The following is a 23,130-nucleotide window of genomic DNA, read 5'->3' as shown; positions in this document are numbered from 1 at the left end:
CTTGTGGGTCCTTCTAGTTGTGGCATTTGGGATCTGCCTCAGCATGTCCTGACGAGTGGAGCCGTGTCCGCACCCAGGATCTGAACCAGCGAAACCCTGGGCCACTGAAGCAGAGCGCACAAACTTAACCACTCGGCCAACGGGCCTGCCACAAGTAAATGAATTTTAATGTTAAAAATAAGCTGGTGCAAAAATTAAAATTTGGTTTTCTCTCAAAGGTTAATTTTCTTGAACTTTTGGGGCCTGCTCTAAGGCTACCTAAAAGACAGAAAATGTTTTGCTAAAATAATTTCCTATGTTCAGAAGGACTGAGGTCTCTCAAGATGTTTTGACTGTTTCTGTTGTCACTTTGAATAGATACCTGAGCATTGTTTAACAGTGAGTGTCGTTTCCTATTTGAAGAAGTGTTTTAAAATCTTTTGATATTTTTGACAAGCTTCTCCCTCAAAAGAATATTCAAATCCTGAATGAAGGCTTTCTTTTGACCTGGTAGAAGGAAGAACATATCTATGAGGATTTTCAGAGGGCCCCTGAGACTTCTCAAAGAAATTTGCTCTCTTCCTGTAAGGAGGAAAATACTAAACTAATTAGGCTTATTTAGTCTGTTAAATTACATGGGAAGCATTGTCAAATAAGTGATGATAAACTTTTTTAGGTGGTATTATGTAGGTGAATGTTATTGATATAAATGTTTTAAAATTATATAGCATTCCTAAAATTCTGATCCATCCTGGCTGTTAGCCATAATTCTAGTTATTATCTTGATGTCGCAGAAGTAGCGAAATTTCTTTGTCAGTTGCCCTTTTGAGTCTTTTGTCATTTGCAGATAGTTGCTGTTTTACTCTGATGCTTTTTCCTTTTGCAAAATATATTTCATCTTCAGAGACATTCATGAAAAGGACTCTGGCGCTTACTCTAGAGTACAGCTTCCTGATAAACTTTCAGATCGTAAAACTGAACTGGGTAAGAAATTACAGAATTCTAATGGAGAAACTGATGACTTCATAAATCTGCTAACAGAAGATTAAGATCAAGAATCGATTAAACAGGACTGTATGAACTGATAAGGGTAATTGTAATTTTTTATAACCTTTCTTTGAAATATTGTTGAGTTTTTGATGTTTTGTTTTCTTGGATTTAAGGAAATCTTTTTCTCTTTTCTCTTATGCTAACTATGACTTATAGCAATTTGGTGAAATTATACCTTTGTGATCAGAACTGAAACATTTATCTTTTTCTCCCTACCTGATCCCTCCAGAACTTGGAAACTCTTTGTGAGTGAGTATGGTTATTTCATGGCAATATAGTTATTTGCATAAGTTCAATATGAATCTGTTCTCCTTATAACAGGACACATCTGGAAACATTGGTTATCTTACCAAGGCTTTGACTGGAATGTCATATTTGAGAGAAACATACAGACTCAGATATGACAATACTGCCTTTGAGGAATAAGGTTGACTTTCTGGACTAAAGCCACTTGGAAATATTGGCCTGGTACCTTGTTTACAGAGATTCCAGCAATCTTACCTTGTAAGTAAGGAAGCTCACTTATCTGGCAGGTGCAAGGAACCTCGAAATATTTTGGGGGACTTCTAGAAGAGAGGAGTCCACCCAAATCTGTAGGTATTGCAGGCAAAATCTGATGGAAAGTCCTTGGCTTGGTTTTTCTGGCCTCGAGAGGCCTTTAAAATTCAATCTGAGATTCCTCATTAAAAAATCCAGCAAAGCAGATTTAAAAGATATGATCAATTGCTATTCTTGCTGCACTTATGTAAATACTTGGACCAAGTTGTATTGAAACTACACTTATTTTTCAAACAAGTTTATCTTAATTTGGCTATCTTTGTAAAAATGAGGGTGATTTTAGAGAGAAAAATTATGTTTCAGTAGAAGCTATAGTACACATTCATGGATATATTTCTAGCTCTTCTCTTCTACAAGATTCATGTATTACTAATCATAATGTCTCCTTGTGGCCATCCGTCTCTGATGCCTGGGAGCTCCCTGGCCACAATTAGACCTTTCCCTTCAACTCTATTGCCCAAATACTGACTAAATTTGCCTTGTCACAGGTGGATCATAAACAATGAGTTGCAAAGGTAAAGTCCCCAACCTATTAATACACACAGAATGGACTATATCAAATTTGGGACAAATATATTCGGTACATTGCTATTAGTGGTCAACTCAGTCGAAAGGCCACTCTGTGTTGGAAATAAACCAATCACACTTGTGATACGTGGCCTAATAGCACCGAACCTATGGGACAAATTCCCCATTATATGTGTTCTCATATCATAGCCTTAAAAATGCTGATTGGTTTGGGACTGACTGGGATAGATGGCTCAGCATTCATTGGTTAGCCCCTAACGGCAGTCAGTGGTTATGTGGCTCCAACTTATGGCCTTGGCTGCTGCCTGGATGGACTGGACGATGCACCCTAGGCTTCATCTTGATACAAGGTAGAACTACGTTTGCTATATCTTCTCCTGCTAACCTACCCAACCTATGACAACGCTGGACCCGTTCTGTCTTCCACTGGTATGATCACCTTGCCTCAACTTTCCTTCCCCAATTAGGAATCGAAAGTATCATCTGGCACGTGGAAGCCCTAAACAAATTTCCTATCTGATATGAGCCACCAAATTAAATCTGTGTTTGACCCTGCCTTATCCCTAAATGATTGGTTAGACTCCTGGTCAGGTCCAGGTTTCTTGACTACTATCAAAGCCATATTCATTGGGTTAATCATACTGCTTGTATATCTTATTATAATTTGTTGTCTAATTCATTGTTTGTCTTCCTCATGTCAACAAAGTTTCACCTCCTGGACCACTTCTCATCAAATGATTCTCTCATCTCCAGAGGATCTGTATACCTTGTCAGCCTTGGACTCACAACCTTCCGGTCCACTGAACTTCCTGCCTGTACCCATATGGCCCCATTTAGGGACAGCTCTACGACCTTGTACAGCTGGAAGCAGTTACAGAAGATTGACCATCATCCATATCCCCAAAAGATTTCGGGGCCAAATGGGTTCAGGGGGGATTTTATGATGAGGATCAAGGCTGCCCCAGGGAGAGAAGCCCAAGGTGTCCTGCCCTACATACTGAACTATATCATCCTCTGGGAAGCACAGGATGTCCTGACCTGATTCAGCCTAATTCATATCCAAAGTTATAGGACCATCCAATAAGCAGACCCCACCTGCACTGATGCCATTTTAATGATTTTTTTCATGATCTTTCCTTTGTCTTGTAAAGAAATAACTCACATACCTATACCTTATAAATTTAGCCCTACCCTCAACCCATTACAGCTCTTACTGCCCATGGGTCCTGTCCCCATGCTACTCCATGCTATTCTCTGAATAAAAGAACACTGCTGCCAGGCCTTGAGAGTCCAAGAAATCTTTCTTTCAACTCCTTGGCTCGCCAAGCCCACATCAACAGTGTCTTGGTCTTTCCTTGCCTTTCATGACTCGGATACTTTTGAAGAATAGTGGTCAGGCGTAGACTGTCCCACAATTTGGATTTGTCTGATGTTTTCTCATGATTAGACTGAAGTTATGGATTTCTGGGAAGAATACTACAGAGGTGATGTGGCTTTCTCATTGCATCATGTCAGGGAGCACATGATGTCAACATGACTTACTATTTCTTATTAACCTTAGTCACTTGGTTAAGGTGGTGTCTGCCAGATTTCTCTGCTATTTTTCCGATCCTATACTTAATGAGAGTCACTAAGTCCAGCCCATACTCAAGGGGACTTTAGAAGTGGAGAGTCACGGAAGGTATTTAAGCAGGTAAATTGAATGTTTTAGAAGGAATATGCTGGCTGAAATGTGGAGACTGAGGTATGGTGGAGTTTGCAGTGGGACTGGGCATAAACTGGTGGATGGGAGGGGCTTGAGGAGTCTGACTCAGCAGGAGTTGGTTCTTCATTGGATATGAGGGATGAGAGAAGGTGGACTCAAGGATGGCAGCCAGGTTTCTAACTTGGACAGTTGGGTGGCTGGGGCCTTTCACTAAACCAAGAGGTCTGTGTGCCCCTAGGAGGTTGTACGCTTCCCCTGCCCCCCCAGTGAGAAGCCACTTTCTGCTTCTTGGTCTTGGCTTGCCTTGGTGCAGGTCCCTGAGGGTTACTGGGGACGGAAAATGACTTATCGACATATACATTAGAAGAAGTTTGAGATTACCAAGGAGGGTCAGAGTCCCAAGTAAGAGTGGGTAGAGCCGTCGAGGGGCTGAGGGAAGCTGGAGGAAAAGAAATTATCTGAGTCCGTTTCTCCCTTCCCCGTTTAATGACCCAATTATGAGCGTCTGACTCAGTGGTTTCAAACAAGTAATTTTATTTACCGTTTCGTGTTCCTCCGACCGGCTACTCCCCGGCCTTGAGTATTTTCGTATTCCTTTCAGAGGCGTGCTGGGGGACGGGTGGACTGCTACCTCTCTGCCCTCATCTCCGCCGGCGGGCCCCCCGCCTAAGCTTCTTTTCTCCTCGGCGCCTTCGGGCGGGGACGGGAGGAGCGGCGGGAGTTGGGGCTGGGGGTGCGGGCCTGGGCGCAGGGCGAGCCCCGTTCCCCTGCGGGGGCTTGTAGACCAGGTGGAAGATGAAGGCGTTGCAGTACCTGAGGGGGCGTGGCCGTCAAGGGCGGGGCCAAGAGGCCGGGATTCCCAAGGGGCGGGGTTTGTGGGCCCCAAGTTCCAGGAGATGAGGCTAGATTTAGGGGCTGGCCAGGCAGAGGGAAGCGGGGTCTTTTAGGGGTAGGAGGTGGGAGAGGAGTTGGAGAGATTTTGTGAGCTGGATCTAAAGAGGGGTGTGGTGGGGTTGTCGAGACCCGCTAGTGGGGCGGTGAGTAGTGGAGGCAGAGAAGGCGGGTTGTAGGGCTGGGGCGAGGAGGGTCTCAGAAGAGCAGAGACGAGGGTCGAGGTGGGCCTTTTAGGATGCACAGCCGGAGTAAGAAGTTAAAGGTCAGGAAGGAAATAAGGAGGGTCTCTGGCCCTTACCAAGGCATGCAATTGTCACCCGCTCTGAGGCGAAACGGGGAGCGGAAGGGGTTGGGCTGTGGAGGGCTGGTGCCCCCTCCTGTGGCCACCGCCATGGTCTGGTCGTCCATCACACAGCCGTACTCGCTGCTCTCGGTGAAGAAGGCCGGCACTCGGAGGGACTGGGGGTGGGGCGGGGCCTCAGACAAACTTCAAGAGGCTCCTTCCCCTCAGGTACCTCCCGAGCCACGGGGATCCAAGACTGGGTTGAACACTGAGGACCCAGACGGACAGGGATGAGGGAGAAGCACCAGACAGACACAGAGAGGGGCAAGAGGACCCGTGGGCGCACCCCATGTCTGTGGAGCAGATGATGGCACGGAGAGACTTTCAGAAAAAGAGGAGGGGCTGAGCAGGAGGTGAAAAGTTCCTTTTTGCCTCATCCCTCACCTGTAACCGGGGCAGTGAGCTCAGCCAAGTGTCCTTGAGACCAAAGCCAGAGTTAAATCCTGCAGACCAAGGGAGAGCAGGGAGAAGCTGGTTCCTATGGTCTTCTTCTCTCCCACCTTCCCCACACTCATACTCCAGGCTCTTACCGATAACCAGGTCAGGCTTAGGCCCCTGGAGCAGGTGGTAGGGCCGGGCAGACACCTTGATCTGCAGGTCCCTGTGGCCCCCCTTCTCTTTAGTCCCAGAGTTGAGCCGTGCTGATACCCCAGGACCAGAACGGGCAGATACTTCGGGGCCATTCTGGGGAGCCAGGAGTGGGATGGAGAAACCACTGGAAGTTAGGGTACTGGCAGATGCATTAGGTAAGAGAGGGAAGAGGGATGGGGAGAGAAGAAGCGGAGGGCCCAATCAGGATGACAGCAGGATGAGAGCCCCCCTCAGCCCTCACCCTCTGCAGGGTAAAATGCTGCTGGTCACTCTCAGGGGGCAGGCCGTCACCCACAAACTGCAGCTCCAGGGCCACGTGGGGGAGCAAGACCAAGAGCTCCTGAAGGACAGAGAAGACAGATCTGGGTCCCACCCTGCGTCCACCCCCACACCCAAATGCCCAACCATCAGGCCTGGAGGGACTTACCCAAAACACCATGACAAGGTCAAACTCCTTCCCGGCCTCCACCACATGGATTTTCAGTGACTGTTTGTTCTGGATGTTGAGCTCAGGGACTGGGTGAGAAGCTAGCCATTTAAGAATACTGTCCTCCTCCCTCTTGTTCCCTACCAGCTCCCCCTCCTCCCTGCACTCCTCCCCCTGCCTTGGTTCTCCTTACAGGACTGGGGCACCAGGTGGGTGATGACGTAGTACACAGTCAGTGGGTAGGTGAGAAGCACAGCCACGGGGGAGTCCAAGCTGAGGCCCCGCCATGTGTAGTAATCCTGCCAAGAACCTGGGGAGAGTGGGTTACTGGGGACCTGACCCCAGGCCTGGACCCCAGCCCCTTCTGTCCAATAGCCCCCTTTTTCTCAGCCACCCAGACTGCTGGCCCTCCAGTCCCTGTCCCTACCCCTAGCTCTCTCAGGGCCCCTCCAGCTCACCAAAGAGGCCTCTGGGTGGATCTGGGGGCAAAGGAGGCATCAGGGCAGGCCCATCCCCCTGGAGAAGCTGGTAGGGATCTCCTGAGAGGATGAAAAGAAGAGGAGCCTGGTGTCAGGGAGACCCCGCCTGGCTCATCTGTCTCTTCCTTCTAAAGGATGTGTATTCCCTGAGGGAGAGCCTGGAGCTGCAGCAAGAGGAAATGGGGGGTTCCCTATGGAGGGGGCTTCTGGATAGGGTGGGTGGGGGTGACTTCTTTGAGGATCGGGGAAAGGCCTGAAATGGCCCTGGTGGTGTGACTGTGGAGGGGTTCTCTGGGACCTGGACAACTTTTTTCTCTCCCATCCTTCCCTCTAAGCTGAGGGGCCCACGCCTGAAGAGAGGCCCCACGCACCACCGAGAAGAAGGTTGAGGGATGGCGTGCTGCCCCAGGGGTGCCTCGGTGTGCCCGGGCCGGGAATCAGCATGCTGAGCTGGGTCCAGTAGCCACGAGTGAGGCCCCGCGAGGCCAGGAAGGCCTCCTTGTTGAAGGTTTCACTGGTCACCTCTGGAGGGGGGGAGGGGAGGGATTGAGGGCCTGGTGGCTAGGAGCTCAGACTGTAGCTCTCCTCAGCCTCTCCCAGGGACCCTGGGTCTGAGTCTGGTTCTGGTCATGGAGCCAACTAACATTTCTGAGTGTTTACAATGTAGCAGTCATCAAGCCCACAGAATCCTTATAGCAGTTCCCTGGGTCTTAACATTTGTTACTATTCCTATTTTACAGATGAGGAAACTGAGGCTCTGAGAAGTAGTTTGATTAAGGTCACCTGTTTGTGGTGGAGCTGGGAAGTGAGTGTTTGAATCCCTACTCCCAAATCCCTTAAGCTCTCAGGGACCCAGGCCTCAGTCCTCAGCTCCAGAGACCCTGTCTTCAGCCCTAGGGGTCTAACCCCCAGCCCCCAATACCCCACATCCAGCCCTTAATCCAGGAATCTAGACTCCAGCCCCAGGCACTTAGACTTCAGCCCCAGGACTCTGTTCCCAGGCACCCAGTCCCCAGTCCCAAACACCTGGTCTCAGTTTCCCCCACCATCCTGACCTCTTTTTGGTACCTGCGGTGTAGGTAAAAGGCAGGGTTGCCAGTTCTTCAGCTCGCTCCATGAAGGCTGCAAGCCTTGGACACCAAAATCGGTGGCTCACATCATCTGGGCATCGCTGCCAGTCGGCCCGGAGACAAGCCTCTCCACAGTATAAGACAGCACTACACTGGGGGCTGGGATCACAGGGATGGTGGGCACCCAGTGTTAACCTCTGGAGGTCCTCTGTCCACTGTCCATCTGCCCTGCAGCTGCCCATAGGTCACGCAGTCTGTTTTTCCTTATACTCTGCCTGTAACAGCTTATTATTTTTTTTCATCTTCTTATTTCCCAGTCCCTCTCTTTGTCTGTCTGCTGGGCCCCCCACCGGCCTGTTTTCTCTCTATTTGCCTAACTATTAGGGTCTTCCTCCCTCTCACTCCATCTTTGCAGGCTGCTCACCAGGGTGTCAGCTTCACTTCAAAGCTGTGCCTGTGACAAACATGGCAGGTTCGGGCCCGAAGGGAGGCAAAGGTGAAGCCTGGCTGGGGACCCCATGTCCGCATTGGGGTCTTGGCTAACTTCACTCCCAGCCTTGGGACCAGACTCTCCAGCTCTCTGAATGGGGGTAGAGACAGCATCAGGCTGGAGGGTTCAAGAGTCCAGACCCCCCGGCCTCCTCCCCCTCAGATACTGGATTTCTGTACCTGTGCAGCTGAGCGTCTCCCACGGTAAGCTGTCGGGGCTTTCGGGGGTCTCCAGAGCCCATGGGGCAGGTCATGCTGTGGCAGAGGAGAGCATAGGCCCGAGGAGCCAGGTTCTCTGTCCCTGAGACCCTGCCGGCACTCCCCTGGGCTCCACCCATTAGCAGGTCAATGCCCAAGATGGTGCCATATTCATCCGTCACCAGTAAAAGGCAGGAAAGGTGCAGGGGGGCAGCCTCTGGGGAGGAAGGGAAAAGTCAGGGGTGTGGGTACCAAATTCAAATACCTACAGGGGTGAGGCAAGTAAACTAAGTGAGTAAAGGGGACTAGGTAGAGAGGGTGTGCCTCATCTCAAGGGGACAGCTGCTACATAGTACCAGCATTTGCTGCCATGTAGAAATGTGGGCCTGCTGTCAGAACTTTATGTTTTTCTTGAGAAGGTATAAATCCAGGCATCTGGAATTTTTTTCTTTCAATGTTTAAATGTTGGCTCAAACTAAAAAATAAAAATCACTGAATGAAAGGTCAATGAAAACAGCTTTTCAGGCCTGTTGGCCTGAAGGCCACCTGTTTGAGACTCCTAGCTGGGTTCTGAATAGTAGAGGAGGGCGTCAGAAGGGGAGGATGCCTGGGGGGCGGGGGGGGCAGGGCAGGGCCGGCCCCTGGTTCTTACCACTTCTCCGTCCCTTCCTCCTCTCAGGCCCCGTTTCGTCCTCTGCCCTGTCCTCTCGGCAGCCATCCTCGCCACCTCCTGCCTCCTGCTCAGCCTCCTCTGGCTCCCCTGGAGGGTTTGCTTCCTGGGGGGTCTCGCTGCTGACAGGGGCTGGCTCCCCACCCTCCTCTGGTTCTACCTTCTCCATGCCTGCACCCTCCTCCTCAACATTCTCTTCCTCTTCCTCGTTCTCCTCCTCCTCTTCCTCCAGGCTGACAAAGCTGACATAGGGGCTTAGGTCTCGAAGGTGGAGTGGGGGCTCATCTCCTAGGAGCCGGGCAGCCCCCAGACCTGGTCCAGGGCCTGGCTCTGCCCCTTGCCCCAGGCTGATGCCCACACTATGGTTGGGCAAGACGTGGAGCACCCAAAGGGCAGGGTCCTGGGGCAGCCTTCTGATCTGAGTCTCCAGCTGTTGCCAGCGGCCATCAACGCTGGCCCCTGCAGCCCCACGTTCTGCCACAAACTTGCGGAACCAGCCAAAGAGGAGGGCAGCAAAATCAAGGAACTCATCCCGGTATCCAGACACAAACTCCATGTCTTCAGGGGCACAGGGCCTGGGCCCAGATTAAGCAGAGGAAGGGATATATGGTGAGGGAGAGGGTAGCGGTTAGAGTTTGGAGCTGGGTGACAAAATTGGGAAGGGTGTGAGTTTAAGGGTCACAGGGTGGAGCCAACGGATGAGTGGTATGAGCGGAGAATAGGGTTTTCAGGGCTGAGGATGGGAGTTCGGGATGAGAATCGGGACTAGACTTGAAAGCGGGAGATTAGGGTTAAAGATGAGTAGTCAGCAGTCAGATAGTATTTGGGCTCAAAATTTGAGGCTCGAACGCTCAAAAGTAGGATTTGACTTGGGGATAGAGATGAGGGAGGGTTAATCCTCTGGAGAAGGGTTTAGTGAGGAGGGAAGAATTTGGGATCAGTCTCCCGGGTGTAGGAGGAGGGAATAGGAGCCGAGGCATCCCTTTGGCTTGGATCGGTTTGGCCGTGCGCCCCAGTAGACCTAGTCCCTTCTGGCCGCTCCACTACTCCGGTACCTGCAGCCGCCACCACTTTTCGAAGGTAAATACCTCGGGGCGGGGCGGTCGTGACGTCAGGGCTGCCCGCGCCCACGGCCCGCCCCTCGGTGGCCACGCCCCGGTGGTGAATCAAGAGTGAGCTGAGCGCCTGGCCAGCGCGCGAACTTTCTCGCGGGCATCACCCCGGCCATGTGACAGGTCCGGTTGCGCCGGGACCCCTACGGGGGAAGTGAAAGCGGCTCGGAGGAGAGGCGAGGTGAAGCGGCTCACCAGCATCCCCAGGTCCGCGGAGTGACCTGGGGCGGGCGCACCGGCATCCCTGAACCCGACTGCAATCGGCCGTCCGGCCACTGGCCGCCTGTCCCGCCTCGCTCCGCAGCCTGACTTTTCTTTCGCTTTCTTTAGACATTCCTGGCCGCCCCGTCGACGAAGGCTCTGGGCCCGACGTGGGCGAAGGGGCTCCGCCTCCGGCGGTTTCCCCGCCGCGGGAGGCGGGCGGACGCGCGGGGTCCCCAGGGCTGGCCGCGCTGTCTGTTCTAGGCGGCGCAGCTTGGGGACGGAGGGCGCCGCCGCCTCGCGCCCCCTCTTCGGCCGAGACTCGGTGCCCTTGGCCGCAGTCGGCCCCGGAATCTCCGGCGGAGCGGGGGGTCGAGGCGAAAGCCTGAGAAATCAGCTGGACATCTTGCTCTCGAGCCTGTCTGAGAGTCAGACGGCGAGGCGGCGCCGAGATGAGGCGGCGCCGGGGACCCCTGCCCTTCGAGCTCCTGCTCCTGCTAGCGTTGCTGACTCTGCATGGTTCGTCAGGGGCGGGCTGGGGCCCAGATCCCCAAATCCCGGGAAGGCAATGAGTGTTTGCGTGTGTGTGTGTCGGGGGGGGGGGAGTTTAGGGCCGCGAGGTTGAGTTAAATAAGTGGGGAGCCAGGTACGCCAGAGTCCCCAAGGCAGCTGGGGCAGAGAAACAGAGGCTCAAGGACGCCGGGGTCCGGGTGGGATTATGGACGTCTTTGAGGGGTGTGATGTGTGGGTGAGCCTGGGAACCAGACCCTGGTCTAGGTGAGAGGCTGCGATGGGGCAGTGGGTTGGAGGCTAAGTAATAGCTGGGGGAGCCCTTTGGCGTGGGAACCTGTGCAGACCGTCGCTGTCTCTCTCAGGGGATGGCAACGAGGGCAGCATCGCTGGAAGTTGTCGCTGTAATACAAGATTTCCGTCCGACTCCCCTCCGGCGGTTCACATTATGAAACATTTCCGAAAACAACTGAGAGGCTATGATCGCTGTGGTTCGTACGTCAGGTAATCTTAACCCCCCACACCCCCCACCCCGGGAAGACAGCGCCTCTGGGACCCTCTCTGGTCAAACTTGAACTCCTTCTGGGAGGACCTAGCCCCCACTCCGGCTTATGATTGCCCTGATTCTCCCAGTTCACCTTCGTTTCCTTGTCCCAGCTATCTGGAATTGCCCAGCCCCAGCAGAAAGGGCTCTATCTTGGTGGTGACGTCACTCCGTCGGTATGAGGAAAGAGCTGGGGAAAGGATGGGGCGGGAGGTGTAGCTGAGAACAGGTCGTTTCCCGACAGGTTTCAGCTACATTCCCGGAGTGTGTGCGGGGGCAGCAAAGACCAGTGGGTTCATGAATTGATAAGCTGCTTCGATCGCAAAGGTGAGCGTTTGGCCCTCGTCTCCAGGCTCGGTCTCTAGGGCTCATCTGCCTCCGCCTTACAATTTTCTTTGCCTCAGCGCTTTCCCCCAGCGCCCCTGACGTTCCTAGAACCGTCTGACGCCAAGGCCAAAGGACTTTCACTTAAGTCCCTCTTTACCAAACATCATTCACCACCACTTTCATGAGTTTTTGCCAATTTATCCTAACACCCGTGCTATTATTTACTTAATGTTTTTCTTAAAATCAAGGGCACTATTTTTTTTTTTTTGAGGAAGATCAGCCCTGAGCTAACATCTGCTGCCAATCCTCCTCTTTTTGCTGAGAAAGGCTGGCCCTGAGCTAACGTCTGTGCCCATCTTCCTCTACTTTATATGTGGGAGCCTACCACAGCATAGCGTGCCAAGCAGTGCCATGTCCGCACCCGGGATCTGAACCGGTGAACCCGGGGCTGCCAAAGCGGAATGTGCGCACTTAACCGCTGCGCCACCGGGCTGGTCCCTCAAGGGCACTATTTTTGTTTTCCAATATTTTGTTATGGAAAGTTAAAGACATATACAAAAGTTGAAGGAATTGTACGTCAACATCCATATACCCACACCTAGATTCTACATTTGATTTTATATTTTTATATTTTACATATTTTATGTAATATGCACATAATGAAAACAAATATATTTTATACTTTACTGAGATTACATTTTAACTATCTTTGCTTTATTGCACCTCCGTCTGACTGTCCATCATGAATCCCCCTTCTTTCTGATGCATTTCTAAGTAAGTTGCAGGCGTGACTATACTTCATCCCCAAACATTTCAGCATGTATATTATTAAGTAGAGTTCAATATTTTATTCTTCCTTTTTTCTTTTGAGGTAAAATTTATATACACTGAAATGAATAAATCTTAAGTGTACACTAGCCACGTTTGAAAAACTTAAGTAGCAACTTGTCCTAAGCAATAACCTCTGTGAAGTCACAAATTTGATGTGCTGGTTGTATTTTCTCCTAAAATAAACACACAGCTATTAAAATACGAAATATCCCTCCGTGCCCCACCTAAAGTTGTCTTGTGTTGCACCAGTTGTGCATACTGCCCCTACGGCTGCACAGATCCACATTATTTCATTGGATCCTCCCAGCTACTCTGGCCCTTGGTACTAAAGTTATCTCCACTTTACACCTAAAGAAACGAGTCCTAGAGAGGTTAAGAGACAAGGGGTAAGGTCATACAGCTACTTTGTAATAGAGCCAGGGTTCTAACCCAGGTCTACTTACTTCCCAGTTCAGAATGCACGCTGGTCCCAGTGGTTCCATGTTGTGGTTTGCTCACTTCTTGTCCCCCAACTTTCCCCTCCGCCTCTGCCTTCCTCTCCTGCCGTTCAGCCTTTCTCTTGATGTTCTCCTTGACCCACTACCCTTCCCTCTATCTGCTTCTTCACCTTGTCCCCTCATAGCCCTGATTCCTCACTTCTTGCCTCTCCAGAATGTGGACGTGGTAACCTTGGGAGAGTGGCCCACCGGGAGCATTTACCTCCCCCCAGCACTCAGGCTCCTGAACCCACAGAGAGGGCATCTTCAGACGTAGTCACCCCTGCCCAGACATACCTGCCATCTACCCTGCAGCCTATCCAGCAGTCCACCCGTCCAGCAGCAACACCATCCTTGGACAAAAACCTCATCCATGCCAATGAAACCACTGCCTCCACTTTGGGCCACAGCCTAGTGTCTGCGCCCGAGGCTGGGGAGAACCAGAAGCAGCTGAAAGAACATGTGGGTTCTGCAATTGGGACATCAGTTACAGTGGCAGTGCCGTCCCTCTTGGCCATCGTCTTCTTCCTCACAGGAGTCCTCCTCTATGTGTTATGTAAGAAGAGGGAGAAGACACTGCGGCCCTCTCCAGGTAAACTGGGCCACTGAACCCTTTCCCCAGGGACCCAGACTCCCTGGCAGGGATCCTACCCCCAGTAGCTCCCAGGTGGCTGGAAACTTACCCTCGGTGGAGAAATATGAAAGCTCTCTGCACTGTGGACCATAAGCTGTGAGAGGAGTCAGCCAGAGACTACGGAATGGGAAGGGAGGGAAGCCACCACTGGCCCAGGGACCCAGTGGTTGGCCTCCAAAGCTGGGCAGTGCTTGGAGTAACAAAGTGGCACCTAGAGTAGGCTGTGAAGGAAAGTGGGAGCCATTCATTTAATTCACAAATCTTTATTGAGTACCTACTGTGACCCAGGTCATATGGTTAATGTTTGGGAGTCTGATTCCCTAGTTCAAGCTATCACCGCCCACCAACTTCCCTTGATCCCAGAGCTTCTCTCTCAATTTCTTTATCTTTTCCAGATTTGCAGGCTCATTATGAACGTGTGGCCCCAGACTGATGCTTGAGCTAAGAATGGAAGCTTGTGACGGTAGAAATTGTGACTTATTCAGCACCATATGCATTCAATACACTCTAAGTCTCTAGCACATGGCAGGCACTCTGTATGTATGTTTAATGTTAATACATTAACACTATGTATGTATCTGTATGTATGTTAATGTTTAATATACTTACTTCCCTCTCTTAGACCTTACCTGTTTGATTTTTTTCCTGTGCTATAATGTGAAATCGTCTTTTACACTGGGTAATATCTTAGACAAGTTTTCTATGTGTTTTTTAACTACTAAAAATTATTTTTATAATTATTGACTCTTCTTTCTGCAGACATTGGCTTCATGCCCTTGCCCCCTGACCATGATTCCTGGCTTCAGCTTCTCTGCTGATGGTCCCCCCCTTGTCCCAACTCTCTCTTCCTACTACACTAGTTGTTCCTCCTACATCCAGCCCTCTCCTGCTTCCTCTCCTGACCCCACAGGGAAGGCCTAGGCTTTCCCACCCTCCCTCAGCAGACGCCATACAGGCTGGTTTTACTTCCTCAATCCTCTGCGTCACCCATATACGCCCCAGTGAGAGTCTGAGCTCCTTGTTTTTATTGTTATGTTTTTATTACTAAAATCCTTAGTTCTTGTTTAGTCTTTTTCCAATGAAGAGGAATGTCTTCAGTGGCCCAAGTCTGCAGGAAGCCTGGGGTGGGGACATGAAGCATATGAAGTGGGTTAGGTATCTGAATCTCCATCTCCTGTCTCAGCTTGTCAGTGCTTCTGTCAAGTGCAGAGCAGGAGCACCCTGCTGCAGGAGCCTGGGCATAGTTGTGGGCAGGCTTGGTCTTTTAAGTTTCTCCATTCCCACCTTTTGCCCCTTTGTCCTACTATACTCTAACCGGGAGAGCATGTGTGTGGCAGCCCATGCTCCCATCCTCCGGGTCTCCAGGTCCTGTCCTGGGATGCAGACGGTGGTCTCCCGTGAAGCTCTTGCTCCACGGGCTCCTTGGCTTAGTTTTCCAGCATCTGCTCACAGGTCCGGGCCACGTCACTGAGCTTGAGGCGGGCATAGTCCACTCGTTTCAGGGCCATCTGACAGTCCTTCCTTGAAGAGTAGCTGGAGCCCTCATGGGGCTGCCCTGTGGCCACCTACAGGACAGTGAGATTGATCAATGAAGCACCCCTTCCCTTACCCATCTCCCCAACCAGGCATCCCATCTCTTGTCTCATTTCTTCCCTGAGTGTGAATCCATTACGCCACATGGTAGCTGGATGACCTAGGGCAAATCACTTACCTTCTGTTAACCACATCTGTAAAATGGGGGCGACAATAACTACTTTCTAGAGTTGTAAGATTAGATAAGATAATGCAAAGTGTTTGGCACATTGTAAAACTTTAGTAAATGGTGGCTGCTGTTGCAATGACTTCAAAACCCTCTCAATCCTGTCCCTTTAATCAAGATGTAGCCATCTGGGCTTCATGCCCCTGATGTCAGCAAGTTTCTAAGGGCAAAGTCCTGTGGCTTTGGCATTGTTTACAAGCCCTCTCCCAGGGCTCTTCCATCCAGTGGCTCATAAGATGCAACCCAGTGAAGTAGGCAGGGCTACCTTTAATTCTAAAGGAAGAAACCGGCCCTGGAAGAGAGGGGTCCTGCTAGGGTCATCTGGCCCGGTAGTGCCGGCTTGGGAGGTCTGGTCCTGCCTGGCTCCCAGGGCCAAAGCTCCGCCTGGGACCGCCAAAGGCTAAGGCAGAGGGCTGGGTGGGCGCGTAGCACCTCCGCCACACACACACACACCTGGGTGAGGTAGCGGATCTGAGCCGACAGCTCCGCCTCAACGTGTTGCACGGACGCCGTGAAGGCCGCCGCCTGCCGGTCTAGGAGCCGCTCATTGGTTTTTTCCTTGGACAGTTCCAAGATCACTGTACCTGCCGGGGCGGAGAGAGGGCGGGGTTACCCGGAGACGGCTAGTACAGCCCCGCCCCAGGGCCAGCCCCTCCCACCCCACACGCGCCGCGCATGCACCAAGGATCCCTCCCCAACCCCCTTCTAGTCTCCGATTGGCGCATGTGCACGCGGCTCGGCCTTACTCTCGCTCCCTGCCCTTTGGTCGTCGTATCCCGAACCTGCATTTTGAAGAATGGCGCCGATTTCCCGTTCGATGTCTTCCAGGGCGCGTAGACGCTCGTTCGCCAGGCTGTAGGTAGCCATTGTCACTCTGGGAATCCTCCACGGGATTTTCTCGTTTTGCGAAACGCTGCGCTTGAGCCCGGAAGTGGCTGTCGTTTTGCGCCTGCGCGGCGAGCGGTCTCTCGCTGACACTACAATTCCCAGGGCGCTCAGCGCAGTCTCGCCTATCTCGCTTCACCTGGTGAACTACAATTCCCAGGGTGTACTGCGCACGCCTAGGTCTGCGCCGCTGCTAGGGGAACACCTGTGGGAAGAGGCGATATCAAACATTCCCTAGGTTGAGGCTGTTCAGACCTGTCCACTTTCACGACACCATCTTGTGGTCTATATTTCATTTCTTCTACCAGAGCTTATTGAGCGTCTGCTGGTGCTAGGTGATGATAGTGGGAGCTCTGGGGTGTTCCTCCAGACTGGACAGCCGTGGACCCTCTGTCTGCCTACCCGGCTCCGCCATCTGTCGGGGCCTGGGGAAAGCTTGACTTCGTGAGTGTTATATTATTCGCCCTAGCGCTTCCTGCTCAACAGGAGCCCAACCAAGACACAGACTGTCAATATATTGTCAGACGCTCGCTCCTTTCAGCCTTTTCCACTTTCCCTTCCTGGCTGCCTATTTCGTGTGCTCTGGGGATACAGAGATGAATGAGATGGACGCTCAGGTGGTAGTGGGATAGAATTTTCTTAGAGATATGCCCGAGGTGTGTCGCTGGGAGCACAGAGAAAGGGTTCTGGGAGGAAGTGCTGCTTGAACTGAATCTTAAGGGTTAAGCAGGTGGATGAGAGGTTGCAATGGAAAAGGAAACCAGCACAGGCAAGTGCATGGTGCTGTGAAAAAGCCTAGCAAATTTGATGTACAGCGAGGGATTCAGTTTGACGGGAGTGAATGGAGTGTGGTGGTGTTTAGGTGTGACAGTGGTAAGACGAGTGGGGAGCCAGATCAGGAAAAGGCTTGCAAGCCAAGTAGTTTGCACTTTGTTCTGAAAGCATTTGGGAACCTTTGATGAAGGATTTTCAAGAAGTGTGTAATGAGCAGATTTACCTTTTTGGAAAGATCAATCTCAACAGCTTATGGAAGATTGAGAATGAAGTCACTTTGCTCAGGGTTAGCAAATGAATAGAGACTTTCAGTTACACTCGAGGAATCTAGCACTTAACTTCACTCCTTTCCTAAATCATAATAAAATTGTTCTTTTATAAAGGGGTCAAAGAGAAAGAGAGGAGTTATTAGCAAAACTTTAGATAGAAACTGGAAAACAGAAGGCTAAGTGTAAGTGATTTAGCAGTGAAGTGGTAAATAAGCCAGCAGTGAAGAAAGCTTAGAAGCACCTTGATGTACCCTTAAATTAGTGGCATCATGTACAACTGGGGTGTAGGTACTAAAATTAGGGGGGATTATTTGAAGTAGTTAGACCCCCCCAGATCTCCTCCTTTACGCTATATATCTTGACAACTACTCACCCCTAACCCATTAGATTACTGGAAGTTTGTTTGTTGGAGATGGAAAACAGAGGGTCTTTGGCATGGAGGGCACCTGGGCACGGTTGTATTGAAAACAGAGATTAAGTGAAAGTTTAATTACTGAAGCGTGGTTTCTAGAACTCTGGCAACCAGGCTTATTCCTTCCAGGTCAGAGACTGGAAGACTTATCTGGGGAATTTGATTAGTCAGAGAAAAGACCTAGGGGTATTAACATCAGGAGTTCCCCAACAAAGCAGTCAGCCACATCACCCTATAGTGAAACCCACAGTTGAAGTCCCAGCTGTTTCCATAGATCTTCTAGTCAACTTCTTAGCATCTCACCATTATCTGAGCAGACAGAAGATAAAGGATTTCTGTATATTTGAAGAAAGTTTTCTAATGAAAGGTAGAAACCAAAATAAACACGATAAAACAGAGCAACACCTTAGACAACACGGAGTAAAACTTAAGGAAAAAAACCCTATTGATTCTTAGGTAAGAGATTCTATAATAAAAGATTGAATCCAAGAAAGCACACTTGAAAAATAAAACCATGAGGGAAGGAATGAAAAATCTAGCAGAAGAGTTGAAAGAGAAATTGAGGAACTCTCCCAGCAAGTAAAGCAAAAGAAAAGAGATGGTATACAGGAAAGAAAAGATGAGAAAATTAGAGAATCAGTTCAGGGGGCTTAAATTCAACAAAGAGACAAGAGAAAATGAAGAGGAAGAAAAGACTTAACTTCCATATGAAAAGGGCCCATCAAGGCCCAGCATCAAGGTACATGATGAAATATCAGAACATTAGGCTCAAAGGAAATGGTCTTGCAAAGGCTTCCAGCGAGAGAACAGACCACATGCTGAGGATCAGCCTCTTAACAGTAACACTCCACAGTAGAAGAGGGTAGAGCAATGGCTTCAATTTTTTTTTTTCGAGGAAGACTGGCCCTGAGCTAACATCTGTGCCCATCTTCCTCTACCTTACATGTGGGACGCCTGCCACAGCATGGCCTGTCCAGCGTTGCCATTTCTGTACCCGGGATCCAAACTGGCAAACCCCGGGCCGCTGAAGCAGAACGTGCAAACTGCTGCGCCACCAGGCCAGCCCCTGCAATGCCTTCAATTTTGTGGGAAAGTGATTTCCAATCTAGAATTCTCTACTCCAGCTGTGCTAGGGTGAAGGCTAAAAACACAATGACTCAACAAAATAGAACTTGATTGTTTCTCATAAAACAGTTCAGTCTGAGTAGTTCAGTGTGCTCCACAAATCTTATAGGGACCAAGGCTAGCAGTGCAGCTCTGCCATCCTTTAGGGTCTTATACTCAAAAGTGTGGTCTGTAGGCCAGTAGCACTGGCATTACCTAGAAGCTTGTTAAAAATGCAGAATCTCAGGCCCCACCCCAGACCCACTGAGTCAATTTGAAGATCCCGAGGTGATCTCTATGCATGGTGACATTTGAGAAACATTGCTCTAGGGCCTTGCTGTCTGCAGTGTCAAAGCTGGGTTGCTGCCATCTCTGGGTCACAGCTGGCAAGAAGGGGGAAGAGAAAATGTGGAGGAGGCACACCTGTCTCAGAGGACTGGCTAGGAAGTGGCCCATATAATTTTTACTTACATTCCATTAAATAAAACTTAGTCAAATGGTCTCACCTAACTCAGGGGTTCTGGGAAATCCGGTCCTTACCTAGTTGGCCAGGTATTGTCCTAGCACCATGGACGGGTAGATTTAAGGGGATATCTGGACTCACATCAGCCAAACTGTCAGTAATGAAGATAGCATTTTGATAGGTACCAGGTCTCAAATTTTTCTCCCAAGAACCTTTTCTCAGGAGCTTATTAGAGTTAGACCCAGAAGAGGAAGATGCAGGAACTAAGGCCTTCAACTTGCAAGAGAGGTGAACAGGAACCCCCAGCTTTGGGTGAAGGGAGATCCAGGGTGACAGGCGTGAAGAACATCCAGTTCAGAATGGAGCAGATTAGAAGGCTCCCGGAGATATTTCTTCAAGGAGATGAAAGAGATGAACATCTGTTTGTTTTGAATGCATTGAGAGGATATATAGACTTCTGGAGGAGTGTATAGACAAGAATTAGTGATAAATTCAGAGAATAAGCAAATTCTTTAAATGTCAGTTATTCAGGGAAAACAAGTTTGTGCAAGAAGAGAAAGGTAATCAATATGCTACATGAGTCAGCCATAGATAACATTTGCATCAGCATAATGTAAAAATTGAATATTGATCTAACCCCAATGGATAGAATTCTCTTGGGAGTATAGGATCTGAGGGCAGTATGGAAAATGTTCCACGGTGGGGCACGGGGGTGAAAAGGAGCTCAATCTTCGCCCTATATGGCAGGAAGCCAGTAGATGATACTTAAAACAAAAATCAAGAAGTAACAAAATAATCCTGTTATTTAGAGATATGGAGGTAAATACTAAAAGAAACATCTAAAGGAGGTGAAAGTAGTTGCCTCTGAGAAGGAAACTGGAGAGGGAAGGGGTCTACTCTTTATTGTCATAGGCCTTGCAGTATATCTGACTCCTTAAACTATGTGCCTGTGTAACTTTGGAAATAAAAACTAAACAGAAATAAAAAGTGAGAGAGGAGATAGAGATATACTTCACTGTGAAAGAGAGCTGAAGTGGAGGAGTGGTTTCCTTCCCTCCTTCCTTCCTCCTCCCTCCCTTCCTTCCTTCCTTTAATGCAAGAGACTTGTGTGGGTTTATTTACCACGGAGGAAGCACCAGGAGAGAGGCAGGTTGAAGAGGGGGGTGGTTTGATGATTCAAGGTCTCAGAGGAGGTGGGAAGGGAGCCATCTGAGCGCAGAGAGAGGGATTAGTTTTGAACTGGAGAAGGCATCCTAACCTTGGTGTGTAGGAGAATTGGTGTAGATGTCAGCGTTTGTCGGTAGGAGGTGGGAAATCGAAATCATTCATCCCTCATAGCCTAATCTCTGTGAAAAATGGGAGGAAAAGTCCCTGTGAGTGTGAGGAAGGTTTGGAAAGTTAGCGAGTAGGATGGGAGCAGGAGCGGGAGGTGACTGAGGACATGGAGAGGACAAGGCGTTATCAGGTATTGAGAGCCCAGCTGAAGTTAGAGACCATAAGTTTGTAGGGGCCCCAAATCTATACCCAGCATCTAGCACAGTGTTGGCACCTAGGGTACGTTCAGAAATATTTGTTGAGTGAACAAATAAATACGGTGGTGTGATTCTTCTCTGGTAGTGTTGAAGTGGAGAAGGGCGGGGTGGTGGTTGGATAGAGTTAAGGGTGGGGTTGAGAGGAGGTATTGCGAAAGGAGAAGTTGAGGGTGCTAATGAGATACTGGTTGATATGATGATCTTGAAGTCTAGCCTGGAAAGAAAAGGAAGTTGTGAGAAATTGTGAGAAATTTCTCAAATTGTGAGAAAACAGAAGGGCCAAGAGATTTGTGACAAAAAACCACGAAGCCATCAAAAAAGTAATTATAATTGACTACATTAAAATAAAAAATTTATGAATTATTAAAAATACCAGAAGCAAAATACTTTGACACTAGAAGTGATGGTTACACAACATTGTTAACGTACTAAGTGCCACTGAATTGTATACTTTAAAATGGTTAATTTTATGTTATATGAATTTTACCTCAGTTAAAAAAAAACTAGAAACAAATTCAAAAGGCAAATGACAAACTAGGAAAAATATTTGCAAAATATATGACAAAGGGCTAATTTCTTTACCATATAAAGAGCTCTTAGAGTGCATTAAGAAAAAGAACATTGGGGCTGGCCCTGTGGCATAGCAGTTAAGTTCACCTGCTCTGATTTAGAGGTCCGGGGTTTGCTGGCCCGGATCCAGGCACAGACTTATGCACGGCTTATCAAGCCATGCTGTGGCAGGTGTCCCACATATAAAGTAGAGGAAGATGGACACAGATGTTAGGGCCAATCTTCCTCAGCAAAAAGAGGAGGATTGGCAGTGGATGTTAGCTCCGGGCTAATCTTCCTCAAAAAAAACAAAGGAAAAAGAAAAAGAACATCAACTCAATCAATCGGGTCATCCTCACTCATAATCAAAGAAATGCAAATTAAAACTAGGATGATACCATATTTCACCTGCTTGATAGGCAGGATCAAAAAGATGCTCACCTTCATTTACCCAGCAATTTTACTTTTAAGAATTTGTCCCACAGATATATTTATATGTGCAAAAAGACCTATCTTCAAAGATAAATATTGTTTGAATTAGCAAAAGAGTGGACATCCTTCACGTCCATTGGTAGGAAATGTAAAAGCAAATGACATCTAGGCAATGGAAAGTTATGCAGCTCTGTAAAGGAATGAGGTAGAGTTAGAGTATTGTTAAAGGGATGCTCTCCTAGCTACACTCTTCAGGGAAAGAAGCAAGGTGTAAAGAGTGTGCACACATGCTGCTGTCCTGGGGAGACAGAGTCCTACATGTGTAACTGAGTCTGAAGAATGTCTTTGGCAGAATAATCAAGCAACTGGTGATGGTGGTTGCCTGTGGGACTGTGAACTGGGAGGCTGGGGATCAGGAGCAGGACGGAGCCTTCTTTTTAGTTTACTGTTTGGGGTTTTTTTTTTTTTTTTTGAAACTATGTTTTTTAAAAAGCCTTCTTAAAAACATTAAAAACATAAAAAGCTAAAAGGAAAAAGGCATTGTCTTTCAAAGTGTGCAAATTCAAAATCCAGATTCATGGATTCTTCCTGGGACCTACTGAATCAGAATCTGGGAAGGTAGAGCCTGGGACTCTGTCTTTTTCGTGCCTCCCAGAGGATTCTGATTCACCTGAAGAAGTTTGAGATCCATGGGCCAAGAGCTCAGAGGTCAAGGAACAGGTTCACGGGAGTCAGAGGGATGCCAGTGGTTACTCCACGTGATAAAGACCAGGGTGTGCAGGGTAGGCTGCTCCTGTGATGGAGTGGGCAAAGTCATTGGCATTTTGGCAGCACTTAAAGCCTGTGGGTAAATAATGATTTAATTAGATGTCATGAGCGATAACATAGACTAAAGGCCTATTTGAGCTGCCCCGTCTGCCTTCCCAGCCTCATCTGAAACTACTTTACCCATGGCTATCTCTGTCCTAGTCCCTCTGGCTTCTTTCAGTCCCTGAAATGTGCTCTGTTCCTTCCTGCCTTCACACATGGCGTTGCCATTGCCCGGAATACTTGCTCTTCCTCATCTTCCAGTTCTCTGCTCATAGGTCACTTCCTCCAGGGAAATCTGCCCCCAACTCAGCTTAGGTCAGAACTCCCTGTCATGCCTTCTCATAGCTCCTGTACTTGTCCTCTGGAGCACAGTGCAATTAAATAATTAGGGAATCACTTAATGTTTGTTTTGGTCACTGCTGTGTTCCTATACTGTGTCTGGCACATAATAGGGACTGAAAATCAAAAGTGATCATGGAATGAATGAATGAGCCGTAAGAGAAAAAGGAGAGAAAGCTTGGGCCA

General features: G+C 49.2%; 3 protein-coding genes and 1 long non-coding RNA gene across 7 annotated transcripts in view; 2 read left to right on the top strand and 2 right to left on the bottom strand.

Annotated features, from left to right (window-relative positions):
* The window catches only part of LOC106844154 (uncharacterized), a 28,552-nt gene extending 25,156 nt beyond the window's left edge, over nucleotides 1–3,396 (top strand). The window contains exons 3-4 of the long non-coding RNA XR_011493604.1: nucleotides 18–154; nucleotides 884–3,396. This is a non-coding gene — a long non-coding RNA (uncharacterized lncRNA). The remainder of the gene's footprint in view (nucleotides 1–17; nucleotides 155–883) is intronic.
* A 943-nt stretch (nucleotides 3,397–4,339) lies between these two features.
* ZMYND15 (zinc finger MYND-type containing 15) lies at nucleotides 4,340–9,661 on the bottom strand. Of its 2 annotated transcripts, XM_014861462.3 has the most exons (13): nucleotides 8,964–9,661; nucleotides 8,294–8,528; nucleotides 8,049–8,204; nucleotides 7,623–7,783; nucleotides 6,926–7,078; nucleotides 6,534–6,614; nucleotides 6,269–6,385; nucleotides 6,076–6,164; nucleotides 5,890–5,988; nucleotides 5,588–5,741; nucleotides 5,442–5,500; nucleotides 5,013–5,173; nucleotides 4,340–4,633 (listed from the first exon to the last, which is right to left on the bottom strand). In XM_014861462.3, exons 1-13 carry the CDS (start codon nucleotides 9,535–9,537, stop codon nucleotides 4,462–4,464), a joined length of 2,211 nt encoding a protein of 736 aa, XP_014716948.1. In that variant the 5' UTR covers nucleotides 9,538–9,661; the 3' UTR covers nucleotides 4,340–4,461. The 2 variants fall into 2 exon arrangements, with proteins under 2 accessions (XP_014716948.1, XP_070338585.1); XM_070482484.1 differs by having other exon boundaries at nucleotides 5,442–5,741.
* Nucleotides 9,662–10,112: 451 nt separating this feature from the next.
* On the top strand, nucleotides 10,113–14,239 carry CXCL16 (C-X-C motif chemokine ligand 16). Of its 3 annotated transcripts, none has more exons than XM_044746242.2 (6): nucleotides 10,118–10,300; nucleotides 10,424–10,813; nucleotides 11,170–11,308; nucleotides 11,593–11,675; nucleotides 13,158–13,574; nucleotides 14,012–14,239. In XM_044746242.2, the coding sequence occupies exons 2-6, from the start codon at nucleotides 10,747–10,749 to the stop codon at nucleotides 14,047–14,049; spliced, it is 744 nt and encodes a 247-aa protein (XP_044602177.2). In that variant the 5' UTR covers nucleotides 10,118–10,300; nucleotides 10,424–10,746; the 3' UTR covers nucleotides 14,050–14,239. The 3 variants fall into 3 exon arrangements, with proteins under 3 accessions (XP_070338583.1, XP_044602177.2, XP_070338584.1); XM_070482483.1 differs by having other exon boundaries at nucleotides 10,132–10,274; XM_070482482.1 differs by having other exon boundaries at nucleotides 10,113–10,813.
* A 395-nt stretch (nucleotides 14,240–14,634) lies between these two features.
* On the bottom strand, nucleotides 14,635–16,465 carry MED11 (mediator complex subunit 11). Its single transcript, XM_014861465.3, has 3 exons — nucleotides 16,158–16,465; nucleotides 15,829–15,959; nucleotides 14,635–15,181 (listed from the first exon to the last, which is right to left on the bottom strand). The coding sequence occupies exons 1-3, from the start codon at nucleotides 16,240–16,242 to the stop codon at nucleotides 15,044–15,046; spliced, it is 354 nt and encodes a 117-aa protein (XP_014716951.1). The 5' UTR covers nucleotides 16,243–16,465; the 3' UTR covers nucleotides 14,635–15,043.
* Nucleotides 16,466–23,130: the final 6,665 nt, after the last annotated feature.

This window comes from Equus asinus, chromosome 13 (genome assembly GCF_041296235.1).
Source record: "Equus asinus isolate D_3611 breed Donkey chromosome 13, EquAss-T2T_v2, whole genome shotgun sequence".
Lineage (NCBI taxonomy): Eukaryota > Metazoa > Chordata > Mammalia > Perissodactyla > Equidae > Equus > Equus asinus.
This window is presented reverse-complemented; position numbering and strand designations above follow the sequence as displayed.